The sequence below is a fragment of the Stigmatopora nigra genome, chromosome 10 (assembly GCF_051989575.1).
Source record: "Stigmatopora nigra isolate UIUO_SnigA chromosome 10, RoL_Snig_1.1, whole genome shotgun sequence".
NCBI classification, from domain to species: Eukaryota; Metazoa; Chordata; class Actinopteri; order Syngnathiformes; family Syngnathidae; genus Stigmatopora; species Stigmatopora nigra.
In genome coordinates, this window is record NC_135517.1 from 10139232 (window position 1) to 10159192 (window position 19961).

The 19961-nt window shown below is 38.5% G+C and overlaps 1 protein-coding gene and 1 long non-coding RNA gene across 3 annotated transcripts in view; one reads left to right on the forward strand and one right to left on the reverse strand.

Annotated features, from left to right (window-relative positions):
- plxna1b (plexin A1b) overlaps positions 1-19961 on the reverse strand; it is a 121265-nt gene that overhangs the window by 61288 nt on the left and 40016 nt on the right. For both annotated transcript variants that reach the window (XM_077725419.1, XM_077725418.1), the window contains exon 4: positions 6252-6392. In XM_077725419.1, coding sequence (XP_077581545.1) covers positions 6252-6392 — 141 coding nt within the window. The remainder of the gene's footprint in view (positions 1-6251; positions 6393-19961) is intronic.
- Positions 14650-17667, forward strand: LOC144202585 (uncharacterized). The gene is made up of 3 exons (XR_013327513.1): positions 14650-14881; positions 15724-15945; positions 17401-17667. It is a non-coding gene; the product is annotated as an uncharacterized LOC144202585 (long non-coding RNA).

The window sequence follows — 19961 nt, forward strand, 5'->3', positions numbered from 1 at the left end:
ACTTTATATACATATGGGGTGCCTTCATACATTCTGATATACAGTACATTCATGATAACCCCCTTTTAGCCTTCCTTGGGGACTCTTTTAATGAAAGCCAATTCCAAAAGCGTACCACATTACTCCTTTAAATGATCTCATAAACCAAGGCTGCGAGCTTCTCTCTCTTGCCATCTCCTGTTATTTACAATGGCCTCTACACTGTAACTCATGTTAACCTTTCTTGGCCTTCTCCTTCTGTTTGGACCAGGCTGTATTGAAGTGACATCTTCTTTTAAATGTAAACTTTCCGCATTTCCTCTCCAATCAACTTTAACAGCACACTAGCACCTGCTTTTAAAAGTCCAGCTAACAGGCTTTGTGACGGTCACCCCCAGACATGTAAAGCTTTTTAACACAGCTTTTCATTGCTTATTAAATCTAAACACACGAAAGTCTCCTTTTTTAAACACAATGGGTATGAAAAAAGAATTGCGGCAGACTGATTTTTGAATTTCGGATAATCTTTGTTTGAGTGAGTTTTCTTTTTTTCAGCCTTATTTAAGTATTTAATTTTCTTTATGCAATTTTATAATTGATCCTTTTTTTAAAATGCTTTTTTGGCTGAAATTAATGTGGCTTTAGAGAACATTGCATTTCCTTGTGCTGATTTGAGGTACACAATTAAATGTGCCAACCTTATACAAAATATAACAATATGGACATGAATTTCCACAGGTCAATCCGATATCTGATTAAAAAAAAAAAATCTGTCACCAGGTAACTTTTCCTCCAAAAAAGAAATGTAGATAGGGGTATACCATCAACAGGGTTGTCAAGAAGAGAGCTTTTCTTTTTGAATACTTAAGTGGATTGGGGTATCAAAGCTTGGGTGAGCAAGTCTGCAATGAGTGGATTGTCAGGGATTTAAAAGATCAATGGCTGGATTGAGGTGTTGACTGATAAGAAGCAAACTGCTATTTTAGTAGACCAATTTAAAAAGACTAAGAAATTAAAGAGACATAGAAACAAAGATTTAAGATGTATTATGTGTTGAAATATAGTAAAGTTTGTATTCCAGACAACCCACATACTCCAGGGAAATGAAATAAGAAAAAAAATAACTTTTTGCCCATCCCCAAACAGACACTGCATTGGAAACGCCTGACGGCAGACGATGAAATATTATCCGAGATAGTTTTGCATATCATTATGGAATTTTGCAATAACTTTCATAAACCAAACAACAGTAGATGTGGAGTTGAGTGTGACAAATGAATTAAAAGCGTTTTAAAAAATATCAAATCTAATTAAAGAGGTAGAAGAAATTTTAAAAAATACATCTCATCTATCTCCACTCCAATCCTAGATAGATGGGTATTACAAATCCACTTTATAGGTCAATACTCTTGCCCATCTTTTTGTTGAATGTCCAGATGGTACATTCAGTAGAGATGGAACAAAATAAAGTGGAGAGGAAAATAGCAGAGACTGTGAACAAAGATAGAAAAAGCAGTGAAAACAAAGGCAACAATAGTCAAAGAGTGAAAAGGGGAGAGGAGTAAATGTGAGTGGCTAAGGTAGACGGGCCTGGAGGACTTCTAATTAAGTGCGGACGGGAGTGGACGGCTGCCTGGTAAATGACTCTGTCACTTTAGTAAATGGACTTTGTGAGGAGTGAGGAGCCACACAGCTGGCATTTCCATTAGCACTGCCAAGTGACCCACCGCCATGTTCACAGGTCGCCAGCAGAAGAGAAGCACGAAGAGAACACAGCCATTGCTCAAAGGTGTAGAGCAAAGCAGTGATAGTAAGACTTACAAAGATGTGAATCTTACAGTTACAGTAGTTTTAATGTCGATTCCCTTAAGTTTCTATCTTGTAAAAATCTAAATCTTCACAAATGGTCAATGCCACGGCAACATCCCCTCCTGCATACACAATAAATGGGTTTCAGTGGATGTGGCAAACTGTGTAATGCTACCACTATTGTGAAAAGGCCTAAATCGCCATCAAGCAACTGGAAACCCCAATTGTATGTCCAATTGATAGTGACTGAGGAGTGAGGTGAAATGGGGGAAAAGAAACCATTAACCTCTCTATCCAACCTACCTTCTTTTCCAAACCTATTAGTCTGTACAATCACACAATCCTTTGAAAGACAACAGCGGAGTAAAACAGCAAAAGATGAATGAAAGACAGAGCTATCTCCTGACAGCTAGACTTCCATTACAATTGATAGCATCAAGACCTGTCTGCACACACTTTTCCGACACAGCATGTTCACAACAATGCAGACCTTTCTGGGAAGAAGAAAACAAATCCAAGAAAAATAAAATGTAACAATAGTGTGTCGAACATGAAAACACTCACTTTCTGTTTAGCCAAGGTATTATGGTCAATCTTCTGAAATATGAGACTATTGAAAAAAACTAACCCCTATTTAATCATATCAGAGAATTAACAAGTATAGGGGAGTATTCTTTAAGGCTGAACAATCCGTTTGAATCAGAGCCAATCACTTACTCCTCCATTAGGTTATTAAGATTTGCTATGTACTGATTGCAAAGGAAAGCGATTAAAATCCTCTTGTAGTTGTCACAAAAGTAGAAAAAATATTCTGTATTTGAATCTGTATCTGATTTTTATGGGAAAAGTTGGTCCATATTGGAAGTCCAGATGCATCCGAGCATTTTAGCAAGACCCCAAAAATTAGGAAAAATAAAAATATGCCTTTTACTGTTATTCCTCCACCATTACAATAGCCAATGTAGCACGTTGTTAATAATTAGTTTCAAATGTGTTTAATGTATTTAGAAACAATCTCTATATCCTTTCTATTCACAAGCTTTTTAATATTTTCACCACTCAACAATCTCTCCTCTGTCTCCTTGGTTACGTTGCAAACAATGTCCAATAATGATTTGAAATCAATTAATTGAAAAGAATGGCCACATTCGCATTTGCAAAAGCACACTTCTTTCCTTGTCACTATTCTGACTTCACCTCACTGCACCACATTCATTAACATTTGCATGACAAAGACAAGGAACGCATTGTTCAAAGTCTTGCGGTGTGGTGTGCAAAGCATCGTTCTTGTCCTTTCAACCCTCCACACAAAACCAGAAAGTCAAAATGAGTAAAAGGTGGCATTCAATAATCTAATACATGTTTATATTATAACAAATAAAAATGGGCATTCAAATTAAACCAATCCTGAATGAATGCAAACATTTGCAGAAGGATGCATCCCACACTTAAAATGGTAAAACAAAGTCTCAAATACATTTGGTGTTAAACCTCTTTGGTAACTGTTACCTACCAGTTATCATCCGTCGACCACTTTGTGATCTTGGGGAAATTAATCGTTGAGCCACTTAGAACTGACTGATTAGCTGCATGGAGTTTATTAAATGACAGTCTTGATTGATACAACCAGCTGCCTTGTTATATGTGTTCATGTCAGCCAGTGCTAATGTGTGCACTAACGAGATTGGCAATAGACCAGTAATATGTGAATGTTTACAGATAGACGAGAACAAACAACACTATCACCCTAGATTGATGTGTAATGAAATCATATGTGGGAGACATTAAATGATTAAGTGTTGCTGACATTCGTCGAACAAAACAGATTGCTTCCCCCCAAGGTGGAAACAACATTAAAAGACATACACGACATGTGGTCAAGGACATGAACTTGTGCCAAATCATTGTGTAATGCAAATGACAATCCAAAACATAAACTTGTTCTCAATATTAGTCTGCCTTACTTTCACAATCAATTTACTGTTATAACTTTGGAAAGAATTCTCCTTGCCACATCTGAGAATCCTTTTCAACCATGACAGCCTACTTGAACTCATTACAAATACAGTATAATGCACAGTACTCTCCTTTAATAACACTCTATTTCAGAGGCCATTTACACAGAGAAGCTGCAACAAAATCATTGTGGATTGGCCTCGTGTTCTGAGTCGCAAGCTTTCGATTACGTTTGGAACGGTTCGATTTTGACGCTTGCTCCGCAGCTGGGTAAAGGGAAACTCTAGTGAACTTTTTTGCTGCCAACATCAGCACACATTGCACATAATTTTTAACATGCACAGTCGCCTTACATGGCTTTCATTTCTTTAACACTTTAACGTGTTACCTACAATACACAAACACTCTGAAATGACAAAACACACCCACACACAAAACAATACATAATATGCACATATATAGCAGACTGCCCTCCGGTCTTACTGTCATATATTCTATTGATAATAATGACAGTGATGAATATAGCTGGAACTGAGCGAGTCATAAATCAAAGAGCCTCACCCCTAACTTTGACTCACCAGTTAGAACGTGTGTGGATGAGATGGTGTGAGAGAGAGGGATGGAGAGTTGGAAAACTTGATGTGAGCTATGCATGAGTGGATGTGTCCAGTGACACTGTAATGTGCTTGGCTTGTCTAAAAAGACCCTGCAGGCAACCAACTACACGCCATAAGTGCGGATGTACACACGCGCCTCACAGGATCGGTACAGAACAAGTGTGAATCAATCTTCATGCCATGGGCAGATAAAAAAATAGTAACCCGGCTTTCTGATGCTTGCAAACCTGGTTTGTTATTGCAAATTCAGCCCCACGATCACCATCCTTCAATTGGTGTAGCTTACATCCTTTCTTTATACATTATATGTCTTCCGAATTCAACAATTTTCTACCTCCACCTAGTATTTAGAGAAGGTCGAGGGTGCATATGTTTGTGTGTAAAAGAGATGAGCAAAAAGGGGCATTGCACTAATAGTAAGAGATCATTAAAAACATGCGGGTTGGGATCAGTACAAAGCAGTTGAAAGGAGAGGACTCAATTTGGGCTTAGATGGAAGTGTATGAGTGTGTATCAGTGAAGGCACATTTGTACAAGTAAGTTGTGTGTGTGTGTGTGTGTGTGTGTGTGTGTGTGGAGGGGGCATTTTGGAGTAGATGGAGGGCAGAGGATAAAGATGAGGAAAGGGTGGAAGAGAAGGGAGCAGTCCCCCTCTGGTCATTAGTGTTGGAAGGGGGTTTAAAAAGCAGGCCAGGCAACCCGATCCCATCCTCTGCTTAATAAAAGCCTGCTACCCATTACTGGTGATCTAACAAAAAGAGCTAGACAAATGTGTTGAGGCGGTGGGGGGTTGCGCACCTATGTTAGTTCTAAAAATGTTATTTATCAAGAGTAATGCTATACTATATTGTACAACAGAGCGAACCCTATACCGTATATTTAATTATAATGGCCCTTATTTTTTTCAATGATTGTCTTTGGGTTTTCCCATATTTATTTACAAATTGTCTTTCCATCAGTGGCACCCTGTGACTGACAAACATCCTGTCCCAACTCCTGCTGACTGAATTATTTTTTGTGACCACAATTACACAAAGTATAACCGCTATGTCTGGTTTGTTCCAAGTTTTAAAAAGTTTATTTACCACAAATGACCGCGGCAATTCTTGTAAAGCTCTCGCCCACTGGTCTTTAACTAAGAAATATGATTCCGTCTAATAGCATTGGCTGGGCTCGCTGCTGAGGAGATTTGCCAAGTCTCAAACACCTTCCATAAAAGCAAACATCAGACATATATCGCACCCGGTTTAATCAGACAGCATCTTTAGATCTATTAAAAATGGCCATCTTCACATCATGCAAGCACTGGCTCTGCTGCCTTCACTCACTGCACTAATGAGACAGACAAATGAGGGGAGCAGCTGGGCCTGGGGAGCGACAGAACTGTGACACGCTCGCCCCCGCCTGCTACACCCCAACCCCATCCTGTCTCATTGCTCTCACAGCCCTACCATCAGAGTAGACATGGTCTATATCAGCGGTAGGGCTAGTAATGACCATAGGTATATAGACACACACTGCATGTGACCGCTAACCCTCTATTTCTGTGTGTGTGTGTATGTGTTCATTATTAGAGTTTATTGTTGGCTTGTGTATTCCATACATATGCGAGGTGGTGGCAAGGGTAAAGTAACTATGTGCTTGAAATCAATGTTTAGGGGCTGTATTGTACTGTCCAATTACTAGTTGATAGTGGTTTCTTGTCTAAATGTATGCATCAGAGCCACATACAATAAAATATAAGATTGTTTTTGTATAAGATTATTTTTGTTGATTTTGCAGCTGTTTGACAGACTGCAAATGCATTTGCAATGAATCTGAATCAGATTTGTTTTATGCATGCCACTTTTCTGTTTGATTTAAAAATATGTTAGGAAAATATAAACTCACCTGTTTATCAGTCAGTGTGTATAGGTATTGCTGGTTAGGGCTGAAAATCATGTCTCTCAGCAAGGGACTTCCTCCTTCACTTATCGTCACTTTCTCATAGAGTACTGCTGGACGGTTTGGACTCACAGAGTTCACCAAGATCTGAAGACAAACACATGAAAAAAAACAACTTAACTAAATCGAAATATTTATTCAACACATTCATTTTGTTCAATATCAACAGCATATACCAATGTGCAAGCACAAAAACATGATGAGACATTGTTTGGAAAAATAACAGTTTGACACAATGGCTCTCAATTTCAGGTCTCTGCTAATAGTGTGTTGATTATGGTGCTAGGTGTTCTGATTATAAGGCATGATAAAAAACAGCATGAATGAAAAGGTAAACTATTCTATCCTAAAAGATATAACAGACCCACAGAGCATCTGAAATCACACAAAGCAGTTAAATAGCACATCACTTGGAAAGAGTCACGCTAATCTCCGGATAAATGTGAAAAAAAGCAAAATCATTGTGTAGTTTTTCATGTGTAATGGTGTCTTTGTGATCTTTGGTAATAAAAAAAGTTCACCAAGACCTGAACAGTCATCATGCAGAAAGAAGATGAGATTATGTCTAGCTGGGATGACTGTGAGGCATCTCAGAAGAAAACGAAAATCACAAAGGAATTGGCAAAGATCTCTCCATTATTGTCAACTCGCTCTGCTATCAGCTCACACTGACAAGGAAGGGACGGGAGACTATGATTAGTTGGGAACATTATACATTGGAGAAGCCAAACAATGATTAGAAACAAACACACAGGGCAGTTATTGCTCAATATTAATTAATTTATTATCCACAAGAAGCTTGTGGATTGTAGTCCATCACAGTTGACTAAGAGCAAATATTGTTCAATATGTTTTGCCTAAAAAGCATGTGATGGATACAGTGCATAAAGATAGTTATATATACTGAGGAAGAGGAAATATCAATGTAGGGTGTTAGGGTTTCAGTAGGCTTCTCCCTTTTGGACCATGACCATCTCTAGAGGAAGATTCATGGTCCAAATGATGTGGAATGCTTACTGAACAATTTATATGTCCTTAGCCAATTGTTGCTGTCTCATTCAACCATGCCCTACATCTGAAGGGGGATATTTAATGCAGTGAAAACAGAATTGTGGGGTTGTGAGAAATTTATATTTTTTAAAAAGACAGGCAATTGAAGATAGATGACCCTTGAAAGCAAGTAATAGATTGTTTCAAATTCATTTCTTCAGAAGAGACCACGGCTAAAGATGAAAATATATTGAAACTAGTAGTAGAAATCTATAACTAGAATTTAGGCACGATTAAGAATATGTTCCATGCAGATGGATACAATGATAGATGAATTGATGGACGGCTGAAAACATTTCATACATGCTTGTTTGATTTGATCTCAGAAGGAAAATGATGAGAGATTAAAGAAGCAATCTGTTAGACATTTTAACAGAAGCCAATAACCAAACTTTATGTTGTGTGTGTATGAGGGCCCCTAAAAATCTCAGTGTTGGTCCAATGAATCTACAAGTGGCTTTCTGTATGTGTGTGTAAGAGTATTCATGATGTGACCGTGCATGTTTATCAAGTCAAGAAATCAATACAACATTCACTGACAGCAGGAGACACTGCAGTCAGTCATTGTCTCCTCTCTATTGTTTAGCTTTCCAGTAAATACTTGATGGATGGTTTCACATAATGATTGAAACACTGTAGTGCTTTAAAAATTTATTTGGCCATCATATTACGATGGAACCTCAAGGACTGAAGGCAAGCCAATAAGGGAGACCAAACTTTTGAATCAAATTATTCCATACCATATTTTCTGTCCAATTACAAAAAAGGGATACTTTTTTTGCATCACTTTCTTTGACGATGTATCATGCCATAATAATGTGCCAAGGAAAGCACTGGGAATTACTGCTGAAGATGACCACATTACACATCTGGATCCCCCCCTTCCTTCTTCCAAAAAAAAACCTAATGCCAAGTTTTTATCTTGCCACAAGCCCCGCTTGGCTCTGATAGACAGCTCGGTAGTGGTGGTGCTAGGACAGGGTGAGAGCTGGCTGATAAGACAGTGTAGCATGACACTGATGAGTATGATGCATGTCAGTGACAAATGATAGACCAAGTGGAAATGAAACTTGAGCCGTGCAGGAAACAAACAGATGAAAACGAAAATTTAAACAGTTAAACCATACATTTAAACAATAGAAATTGAGGAGACAAAAAAATAACTGTAAAACTGTCAAAGACCATAAATTCATAAAGTATAGAACAACACAAAATGGTTTCATTGTACAGGCCCCTTAAAGATCTTCAACGCATCGTTACCGTTTAACTACCTACGTCGAACGCAGAACAGCTTTGACATTTGAAAGCAGATCGGAAAATGCAGTTGAACATAAAGCATATTTTGCACACTAAACACGTGCATGCACACCCATACACTCACACACTTAATAGGGTTATAGTGTGGTAAACTTGACATAAGTATGTCTCGCCATGAATAACGGTAAAAGGCCTCACATTCCTGACTTTGATGTGGCGGGCGCCCCCCATGTATTAGAGTGTGGATGTGTGTGTTTAAGGGGTCCTATAGGGAGGGGAATTCAGTGTGGCCCTGAACGAAACAAAGAAGAATAAAAGAAAACGGCAAGAGGGTGATGGACAGAGAAAAGAAAGTGTCACGGTTCTATAGGACCTGCACTATGTTAGAGGCCATGTGAAGGATGAAATTGCGAACAATGGATGGAAACACTTAAAGCTAGGGCTTAGTTCATACACCGTTTCCAAGATCAAAGCCAAGGACTTGGAAAATAACTTTGAAACATATGCGAGTTCATGACATTTGGGGCACGTCAAAGTTAATAGTCTTTGTTGACAAAGAAGGAAAGCAGAAATATTTGCACTACAAAAGAAAATATTCACAAAAAACAAGTGGCTACAGCAATGGTCTACTGTCTATAAGTACTTAAAGAAACCTTTATATATTTTCTTGCTGCAATACTGCATTGTCTTTCGTAGCCAATCAAAAAAAAAAGGAACAATTCATTGTCCTATTGCACTGTGAGCTTGGCAGGACTTTAGTAGAGAATGATAATATAAATACAATAATTGTTTTTCCATGACGCAATAGAGGACACAGCTTTTCTATCTCTGTGTGTGCAAGTAAGTTCAAACACAATTGTTCCCCTAGTAATAATTGTTATTGTTTCTTTGTCTGGTTTGTGTGTGTAATGTTTGAGGGTGAAAAGATGAGGGCAGATGCACCATCACAGATGAGTGCTCAACCTTGCATATCTATTAGACAAATCCCTAATTAGCACAACACACAAAGGTGCCCACACATTGTATTGCATATAAAGCCAACTTGGATAAACTGGAGGTAAAAGTGCACCATATGTGGGTCAGCTGGACGGCGCAGCATTTGCATTAACAGCATAATGACAGACAAAGAGCTACAATGATGGATGAGGTGTGTATTCACATATAAACACACACAGATACACATACAGCGAGGAATGCCAGTGTGACAGCCTGACAGCTATCATAACAGTGTGTGTGTGTGTCTGTGTTTGGTTATTTTAAGGTCTGGGGCATATATAACCGATACAAATGTGATCTTTACCCACTACCAAATTCCTCCAAACTGCATCCCTAATTATAAACGGAACTGTTTTTCAACGGCATATAATCTTGCAATTTTATCACAGAAATTGCTTTAACTGTAGACCTTGAACTGTACATTTACCACTCAAAATGTCAAGTCAGATGAAGAGCCCAGCTGCAGAAACAAAGATAAACATCCCTCCTTCACACTTACATGTCTTCCAAATGTCTCAACTAGGAGTTTAAAGAAAAACAAATCTGACATATATCAAGACGGTAATTCTTACACAGACAACTTCACTTTGCTGACACTAATGCCCACAACTTCAAGCCGTTTGCCCTTTAAAAGGCCACATCTTAAAATATTTATCAGGTAGAGAAAATCAAATGAGAAATAACTTCATTTGACCATACAGATGCCAAAACAAAGGATTTAGCCTGCCCTTGTTAACATTGCAGCAGATACGCTTTAACAAGTTTCCCAACTGTTAATCCATTGACAGTAAGCCCAAGTAGGTGACTTAAATCCTTTTGTCCTCTCTTGTTCACTTGCAGTTGCAAGTCAAAATGACAGGCTTTGATATTTACCTGCCAATCTGCACTGTACTTATGCATGTGTGTGACTGTGACCTTTTGCAAGTGTAAAAGGTCGCAAGACAGCATACACCCACACACCACAAAAACCAACAGGTTATGATCTATACTGCACAGTGAAGAAAAATAACATAGATAGCATTACATTTACACCTGCAGTGTATTAGTCTATTATCACTTCTGCTCTCAAATGAGTAATATTTTTCTCTCAAGAAACCCACCTCTTCCTCCAATTCCTTTGTCTTACCATTCAAATTAAGTGTATTTAGCTGCTCCTGTCATAATGAAATTTCCCAAATACAGGATGAATAAAGTTATCCAATTCAATCCAATCCAACTTGTTGTCAGATCAAGTGCGTGCAGTGAGTTGCCATATAGTACATGGCATGGCAGCAGCTCTACACCAGGCTAACTCAAACATCTGTGAAGAAATACATTCATAGACACACATGCATCTTATGGTGTTTACTATACCTCATTTTATCTGCAGAGTTGCTAATGGAAAAATTGCTCCACAACATTATCATATACAATAAAATGAGATTGAGAGTCCCAATTGAATGCCTTTTTAGTGTTGCCATTAAAATGAGGAAAGACCTCTTACTGGGAAGCCAAGCACAAATCTCTTATGGAATATCTCAACTGAAACAAAATTACACATTACCGGTAAATACTGCTGAGAGAATATCATTGTACAGTATATCAGTATATTGCATGCATACATTTATGAAGCCCATTTTCTATTTATCCAGCAACAGCAGTTTACGGTAACATTTCTTGAAAAAAGTGGAAACAATGATTAAAAAGCAAGCTACGCTAATAGGCTGCAAGCTTTATCGGACATAGCAGTGACAAAAAAAACAAGAAATAATTGGAACCAAGTTGAATGCGAGGGACAGATGTTATCCTCAATGTATTGTGCATTTGCCATGAATAGGGGTATTCCACACGGAGTATCACTGAGTGTAAATGTGTGCAGGAGGTGTTTGTACAAACTATGTGCACACAAACTGCATTAGTTAACCATGCAACAGGATGCTTGTACCCAATTGAGCGCGCAGAGTTACATCAATTAAAAACTAGAGGGCACTAAGAACATAAGACAAAAAACATACCACAATTGATAGCACACCACGCAGCATCTCTTGACCCACCATTCACTGACTAAATCCTCAATTCTCTGGGATTACAGCTAGTATGGACCTCATCTTCAACAGTAATTACCAATGTAGGTGTGTGTGCGTGTGTATGTGCCTGTGTTCCTGTGGGAGAGTCAGAGTGATTACATGGCCACTGGTGCCTCTAATAGCATCTTTAAGAAAATGTAAGCAGGGAATGATGAGTGATTTGCATCTTTTCCCAAAGAACCAAAATGATAGATGATTTTTATGGTGTTTAGAATCCATGTAACTGTTTTTTTTTTTTCACGATGACCTTAAATCAATTGTGGTAAATTTTAGTTGGGTATTAGACAATGATGTGGCAAAAGCCATTGTGATAACAAAATTAAAGAAAAAAAACTTTGTCGTATTTTATTTGGCTCTCATTCCCACAAATTGGCAAGCAAGATGGTGTCTGTGAAGTTGTAAACTAATAATTATTTGTATTTTGGACATTCTCTTGACTCAATAATGGGTAGAGTTAACCATTTAATTTCATGTTGAATCAGACTTTATGTACAAATGTCTGTATCAAATAAATATCAAATATTTTTCTAACTCTAACCATTAAGATTTTATCTTGTGTGGGTGTTTGTTTCTGCAAATGTCTCTACAAATGGATGTAAACACGATGACGCTATTAAAAGTTATAATAAAGCCACTTCGCTTCACTATTCAAAAACTAACACTAGAACACTTTCACCATTTTTTTTCATTCATTATGAACGTGTCATCACTTTCACCAATTTTTACATTCCTCTTTATCAATGTGTCAACACTCATTCAACCCTTAAATCCTCAAGTTTGTTAGACTGTTGCTTTTACTTTCAACAGCCGTCTTTTTTTCCGCCTTGCAAGCAAAAGAAAAGTTTAAATCCTCACTCAGCTCCTACTGAAACCACAAACACTCATGGCAAAAAAATGCAAACAGAATTAGTGTTTGACTGGAAGAACCAAATATTGAGCCCGAGCACAGAATTGGCAGAGTCTAGAGTTGAAGATGTTTCAGATTAAGTTTATAGTGGGAACAATGAGAGGCTTAGTGTGTATTAGATGAGAACTTAGTGAAAGAGGAACACACACTTACACAGACACAAATAATGTCTGTCTGTAAAGAAATACAGATGGTAAGCTTTGTGGTGTGGTTTGGAGCAATTTATAGCAGTGGTGTGCTGGTAGCTGTTGGTTCTGAAAATGTGTGTTTACTTGGAGTGTGTCTGCTAGAGGTAGACTTTTTCATATGTGCGTTTTACACACAAGATTAACCTCTCCATTGAAATGTGACCTGTGTTTTTTCCCATGGCATTCATCATTAAATGCCAGAAAATTGTGATAAATGCGACAATTAAAATGAGCTGTCATTTGAACAAAGCCCAACTGGCCTACTGAATTGTTACGAGTGGCAGAAATTATGAGATTATCATGGATGTGCACAATGTGCATGTTGTGTGTGTGTGTGTGTGTGTGTGTGTGTTCATGTGGGCAGGCATTTCCATTGTTGGTGACTTTAGTATAGCAGGGGAGGCACATTCCTAACATGAGATTCATTCAATACAATGTAATTACTATCTGCTAGCTCATCAACAGATGCATTCCATACAAATAACGACGTCACCATACAACAAAACACGCTAAATGTTTTAAATAGCTGTTGGCATGGCAAGCAAGAGAGGAAAATGTGGAAGACAGTGTGCATGTGTTGTGTCAAGTTTACAAGATGGTGTCAAAGGGAGCCGAGGAAGAATTAACATTGGTCGTGTGTCAAAAATATCATGACCTGTGTTTTAGTGTTGGGTTAAATGGTAATGTGGTATGTATTTTCTATGTCTGGTAGGGTCTGCAGTGTTTTCTTAACAGCTGGACCGTATATGTGCTTCTCTGTGAGGCAAAACTGCTTTTCTTGGCATGGAGCTAAAAGTAAGGCCTTCTGCAAAGAGTTGGACTGAAATGTCTTGATGGATTAAGATAGAGTTACAGATGCTCCAACGTTGGTCTACGAGACAGATAAGGTGCGGGGATATACAATGAAGGATCTGTTGGGTTTTGCTCAAAATATCTTGGAATGTTTTTTAAAAAATGCCAATGTGCAGAACATAGCACAGTATTTTTCAGAATTTGACCATAAGTGTGTCTCCTTGAACAGCCCTAAACACCATTACACAAGACGTCAGCACTGTTGCGTTTTCTTCTTTGGCTTATTTTGATATGTTTGTGACGCCAAAGAAATGGTCCAGTAAAAGAAGAAAGAACCCAAGTATAATTTTGATCATGGCACCAGTCATGTGCAAGTCACATCCTGACATCCATCAATGTCGAAACCGGTTCATTTAAAAAGAGTACTAACGGGAATTTAGAAAGCATGTTCCTTCAGTGAAAGTTACACCTTTATATAAACTCGGTCAAAACAAAAATACAGTCAGATGTAGCCATTAGAATAAAAAGACTAAAAGTTCCAAAATCTTATTCTGTCAGCCCTTGGATGAGCCATTTAAAAAGTCTGTGGTTTGGGTCAGAGTCCTTGTGTTTGGAATGCTTGGAGCTAAAGAAGGGGAGGAATTACAACCACAGGGATGTGGCTACGTGCAGGATATAAAAGTTGGAGTATTGTGTAAACACCTTAAAATATAACTTCATTCCATTATGTCATTTCCACACATTGTTTATTGACGATAGACCTATGTTCAAATCTGCGTCCTTCCCCTAAATCTACTGTTCTTCAGGTGGGCACAAGTCTCGTTAAAAATTAAAAGAAATAAAGGAGAAGTATGTGGCCCGGAGAAGAAGTGGCTAGTGGATCGGCCTCACAGTTCTGAGATCTAGGGTTTGATCCCAGGTCTGGACCTTCCTGTGTGGAGTCCACTCTCCCCACAGATTCAATATTGCAAACATACCCAAGCTTAATATCTGATTTCTATTTTTTTTGTAGTTCATTTGAGCAGCCATTTGATACTTTGCAGAACAATTGGAATTTCCTAGTGTTTAGTAACAGACAGGAAGGACACTTGGTTAAACAATTGGGGACGGGAGACAAAATAACAGAGGTTAAAACGCCATCGATTGTTTCATAGAAAAGCCTGCATTCATTTTGATATCTAATCTGCATTCCGCTCTCATGAGGCTTGACGTTTTAAGAACCTGTAACCACAGATTGCAGCATTCAAGACTTCATCTATTTACACAGGCGGGATTGGAATTAAAGGAATTGGTTTGGAAGAATGAACGGATCCCCAACAGGTATGTATAAACACACGCATACGCACACACACACAATAAAAAAAAACAACAACCAGCCAAAAAGCATTTGGAACAAACGAGAGGTGGATCGTCTGTAATAATGTGAAATAGGTATTTGACACCTAATTTAAAAATCTTAACATCAAATGACCACTCAAACCTGTGCTTCCCTTAAAATATACATTTATAAATATTACCAACCTGGACAACATCACCTAACATATAACTGAGAGGTCAGTAAGGGTGAGGATTTGATAGATTAAGGCCAAATATGTGCATGGAATACCATTGACAATCCTTTCCTCACACTGAGGGTGGTATATAAACACAGACACACATTTCTGCCATAGTTCAGAGCATCTGGTATGACCAGGTGGTGACAGATGCCCCGCCTCTGATTTGGCCTGTAGCCATGGAAACACAATTGGGTCTGACCAATAGCTATAGTCTCTGGAGAGGAATGTGAATTGGTTTAGCAGATGAATAAAATGATCCAGGGTGCCCAAATGTACCAGACCCTTGCCAAATTAAGACAATAAGAAGCTGTAACTGACTTGCTGTATGTGGCTGTATGATGAGATTCAGCGATGAACAGCATGTGTATAATTAACATGAACACATAGAACAAGAGATTGAATCTGTGGGGAACAAACCTGAAACATCCTCATTTGAGGGCGCCAGAACCTCTATTTTTAAAAATGATAATTTCACGACGAAAGAACCAATTTACCTATAACTGCCATGCAAAATATTTGTGTGAGACAAAACTGAACTGGATGTAAATGGATTTCAACTGGAGATTGTGTGTCCACATCTCTTCTGTGCACTCTCGTTCTGCTGAGGGACTTAAACATGGGCAATGACCTGGAATGGCAATATTGGATGAAACGGCACATCCGATGGGGACGAGACCCTGGGGACGACCCAGGGCAAGCTGGCCAAGGAACGCCTTTGGATCCCCCCTGGAGGAGGTGGACGACATCATGTGAGAGATGGAAGTGTGGAGCTGATGCCCTCGTGACCCGACCGAGGACAAAGTGACAGATAATGGTTGAATAGAGATAGTAAGTCATACACTTTATTCCCCTTGGGATTGACTTTCCTCAAACAGACCAACTTGTTTTTGAGTCCACTGCATAACGAGCGACTTAATATAAAAGAGCACGCAACAGCTTACTGAGCAACAACATCAATAAAAAAGACATTTTTTATTTTTAAAGAAGGGCTACTTATTCTGACTTTAGATCACGCATACGCGCAAAGACCAATAGGCAAGCAGTCACAGACCCAGAATCTTATCTAACATTGTCACTTCCTATAGTCTTTTTTTCCCACTGTTCTACGGAAAGCAAAAGGAAGTGTGTATGAGTAAGAGATGTTGTCTATATAGAAGGCGAAAGGAAATCCTTTATCCTGGATTACTTTCTCTCGCACGCACATGGGGGGCCGACACAATGAAAACTAAGATGCAATCAAAGCAATAAGGCCTGATTAGACACACTTGCAATTAGACAGGGCCACACAAATGCACAAACACATTGATTACTACCCAGCTGTACTGACCTGATTTGAAGCCAATATTACACAAATAATTGGAGCCTAAGTAAAAAAGGGAACTATTCTAAAGCTACATATTCACAATAAAATAAATTAATAGGCATCACATTTGATTTTTTAAACTAATTTGATGAATGTTTTAGGACAAGTCTCATTGACAAAGTATTGAATGTTCTTTGATATATACGAGGAAATGGTTTTGCTGTATGCTCATAAATGATAGGAAAATTCTGTGGAAATGCACCAGTCAATGTGGTAAGAAAACAGTGACTTCCACAAAAATAGTTGTTTCAAATTACTCTGAAACAAAAACCTAGACGACCTAAGCAACAACAGAACATGAATGGCTCTTTGACAAGTTTCCTGTTTGCCTGCTTCCTGACTCATACACAAACACACACAGGAACAATTCCCATATAAAACGGCGGGAGAGATGCAAAACACACACAATATACACACCATTAGGCAGCAACATGAATTCTCAGCAGGATTTAAGAGACAATTAACAGGCTCAATTAGACCAAAATAAAGTCACAATTATGATCCTTACTCTTTCCATTAAAGAAAAAAAAGTTTATTCTTGAGGGAAAATGGCACAGGAGAGATCTAAGGAAGAAGGGAAGGATTAAATATAAATATATCATTTTTCCCTAATGGTTCTTTGTCTAACAGGCTGTTAAGATAAGTCTCTTATACTACACTATACTATACAGTATCTGCAATTCATTCAAAACACGTTATTTGCAGATAAAAAATGAATTTGCTTCTGTTGCATTATTTCCTGGCCCCTTGCCAGGAAACTGCGGCTTAGAAAATACAATAAATTGGTATTTTCTTTCCATACTTCATATTTCAACAATGCTGAAACTATTTATAATTAGGTCTTTCAAAAACGCATCCCTGTCGTTTCCTATAGGACTAAATATCATATTCATATTGACTTCCTCTCTTGTATCCTCTAGGTTTTGTGATGCCAGGTTTGTTGAGTCAGCTCCTACATAAAGCAACTGTTTGTGTGTTTGCTCAAATTGCTATTGGCTGGGGGACAAAATCACAATTGACAATACCTCTCCATTCAGGACACAGATGGTGCAACCTGTAGGGTTATTCATGGCCCATTTGTGAACTGGAAATGCTTCACTGTCCAGCCTAACTGGGCTAACCCACACAAAGACTAATAGACATACACATGCACACGCTAGGAAAGCAATAAATCGAATCCAGCACAATACGACCCCCACAACGGACGTGGTGGGAGTGACGGCTTATACTGGAGAACACTACATGACCAAGAGTTCAGATGGAGGTAAAGTGAAAAAAAGCTGACAAGAAAAGCATTTCATGCCATTCCTCAAATAAATGATGACGGAAATCTCAGGCTTTTTGTCATTATTTGAACTTCAACCACTACTCGGAAAAATATTTAATTCAGTGATTCATACATTGTCCGTGATGCTTTAAGGGTTAACTCAGGCAAATCAAATAGTAAATTCTTAAGAGAGGGTTTTATTGCATAACAAAGCTGAGAAGACAGGAGCCTCATACTAATTTTGCTTGAAACTTGAATCATCATATGTAAATAATAACCCTCTACAATCCTATATGTATGTGCATTTACTTTCAATACCTTAACCATAGAACCGGCAGAGCAAGACAAATGTAGAGTTAAGGAAAAAAGAAGGGTTAGTGCTAGATACATTTTATGAAATTGCATTGTTGGCAGTAATGCTGAATAAAAATAAAAATCCATTCCAAAGGTCCAACCAGAGTACTTATTATAGTAAAAAACAAATAAGCAAGGAATCATGTAAGGTTGACTACTAATAAAAATAAGAATCCTAACTTGATAGTATATAAATGTTGAAAATATATAAATAGTTAACCAGTCATGCTTATGTTATTAGAACCTTTTGTTATAGCACAAACAAGTCCCTGCAGCATTTGACTCTCCTGAGGATGTAGAATATGTTTTTGAATAGCCACACATGGGAGAAAGTGACGCAAGAGCAATGCATTAGAGAAATGATGCAACAAGCAGCGCAGCAATCAGTCTGATTAAGAGTGTGTGTGTATGTGTTGTCTCATCTACTTTATCCAGTGTCACGCTTGGCTATGGTACCTTCCTTTGATTGTAATTTCAAGGTTTGACACAAAATAACCAGGTCGAGTACATACACAAGATGGAAGAGCGTCAAACTATGAGAGTCAAAAAATCAAGTGTCCGTGGAGTTGAATGGACAATGTTTCTTTCTAATTGCAAACCTTTGCACAATGTGGAATACACATGTACACAACCTGTGGCAAGGTTTGAAACAGGATTAACAATCAAATTTGGAAGCAAGTCAGAGATGAGACTTACTAAATAACTGAAGAGACCAGATTTATATGAAAGCTGTTATTTGTTGTCTATCATTAATGGGCAACGGGGGGAGCCAACCGCAACTATTTAAAGTGTGTCTGCTTGCAGTGTGTAGCCTAAAGAGAAAATCAAATCAATCCACATTACTTTGAACAATAAGTCTCATTTGATCTTTACTCAGTAGTCCTCGGGGTCACTAACGATTACGTGCACGCCTCTTTATCAGAGGGTCCAATCGAAAGCTAATTTCCCTTAAAACCAGCCTCTGAACTCTAATCACCTAGAGGTGCAAACATCAGCCATGCTACTCAGCACTACCCTTTTCTCAGATTAACTCACCTAAGGCTCATTTCAACATCCCTTAATAGCCTCTGTGCCTTTAATAAGTATGCTCACTCAACATGAGCATGGGTGTGCCGTGGATGTGTTGGTGTGTGTCGCAGATATTAAGTCCTTTATATGTGCTGTATTCCATTATCTGTCACTGCCTAGCTGTGATGAGATAAAGGAAGGCCCCTCATAAAACCAAAATTCTTGACAAATTTCCATATCACTCCCCCTCCCCATCAGCACATGAGAACTTTTAGTGGTGACTTCTCTGCATCTCAGACACACTTCATTCCCAGCAGTAGCCTTGACCCCAATGCCTCTCCTGCCCTTCACTACATCACTAAATGCAGCCATTCAGGCTCCCGTAGGGCCCATGATGGAGCTTCGGTCGCCTCACAGCCACATTCATAGCACTGAGTCTGTAATGAAACTATGGATTTTCTATCAGAGTCCCGACACTAACTGCCTGTTTTCTGTGCATCCAGTCTCTCCTGCACTATTCTGTACTGTATATGGAGAGACGATTTTGCCCGTGCTTCTGTAATTCATTTCACATCCTTCTGCTAGTGGCAACGGTTTGTCAGCTTGATAGCAATAACCATATACTATATATTGATTTGCAGTCAGCTGGGAGGACAGCTTTTTAAAAAAAAATGTTTAAAGTCAGATCCACACCCACAGGAAAATCTCAGTCACCGGTGAATGCTATTGAGCAGCATATGAATCGTTACAGAATATTTACATTTTATCAACCGTTCTTGTAATTGCCCATAACGTGGCTGTAATTACAGGCGGGATCAAAGAAGCGCAGAGGGGAACTAGATCCTCCTCACA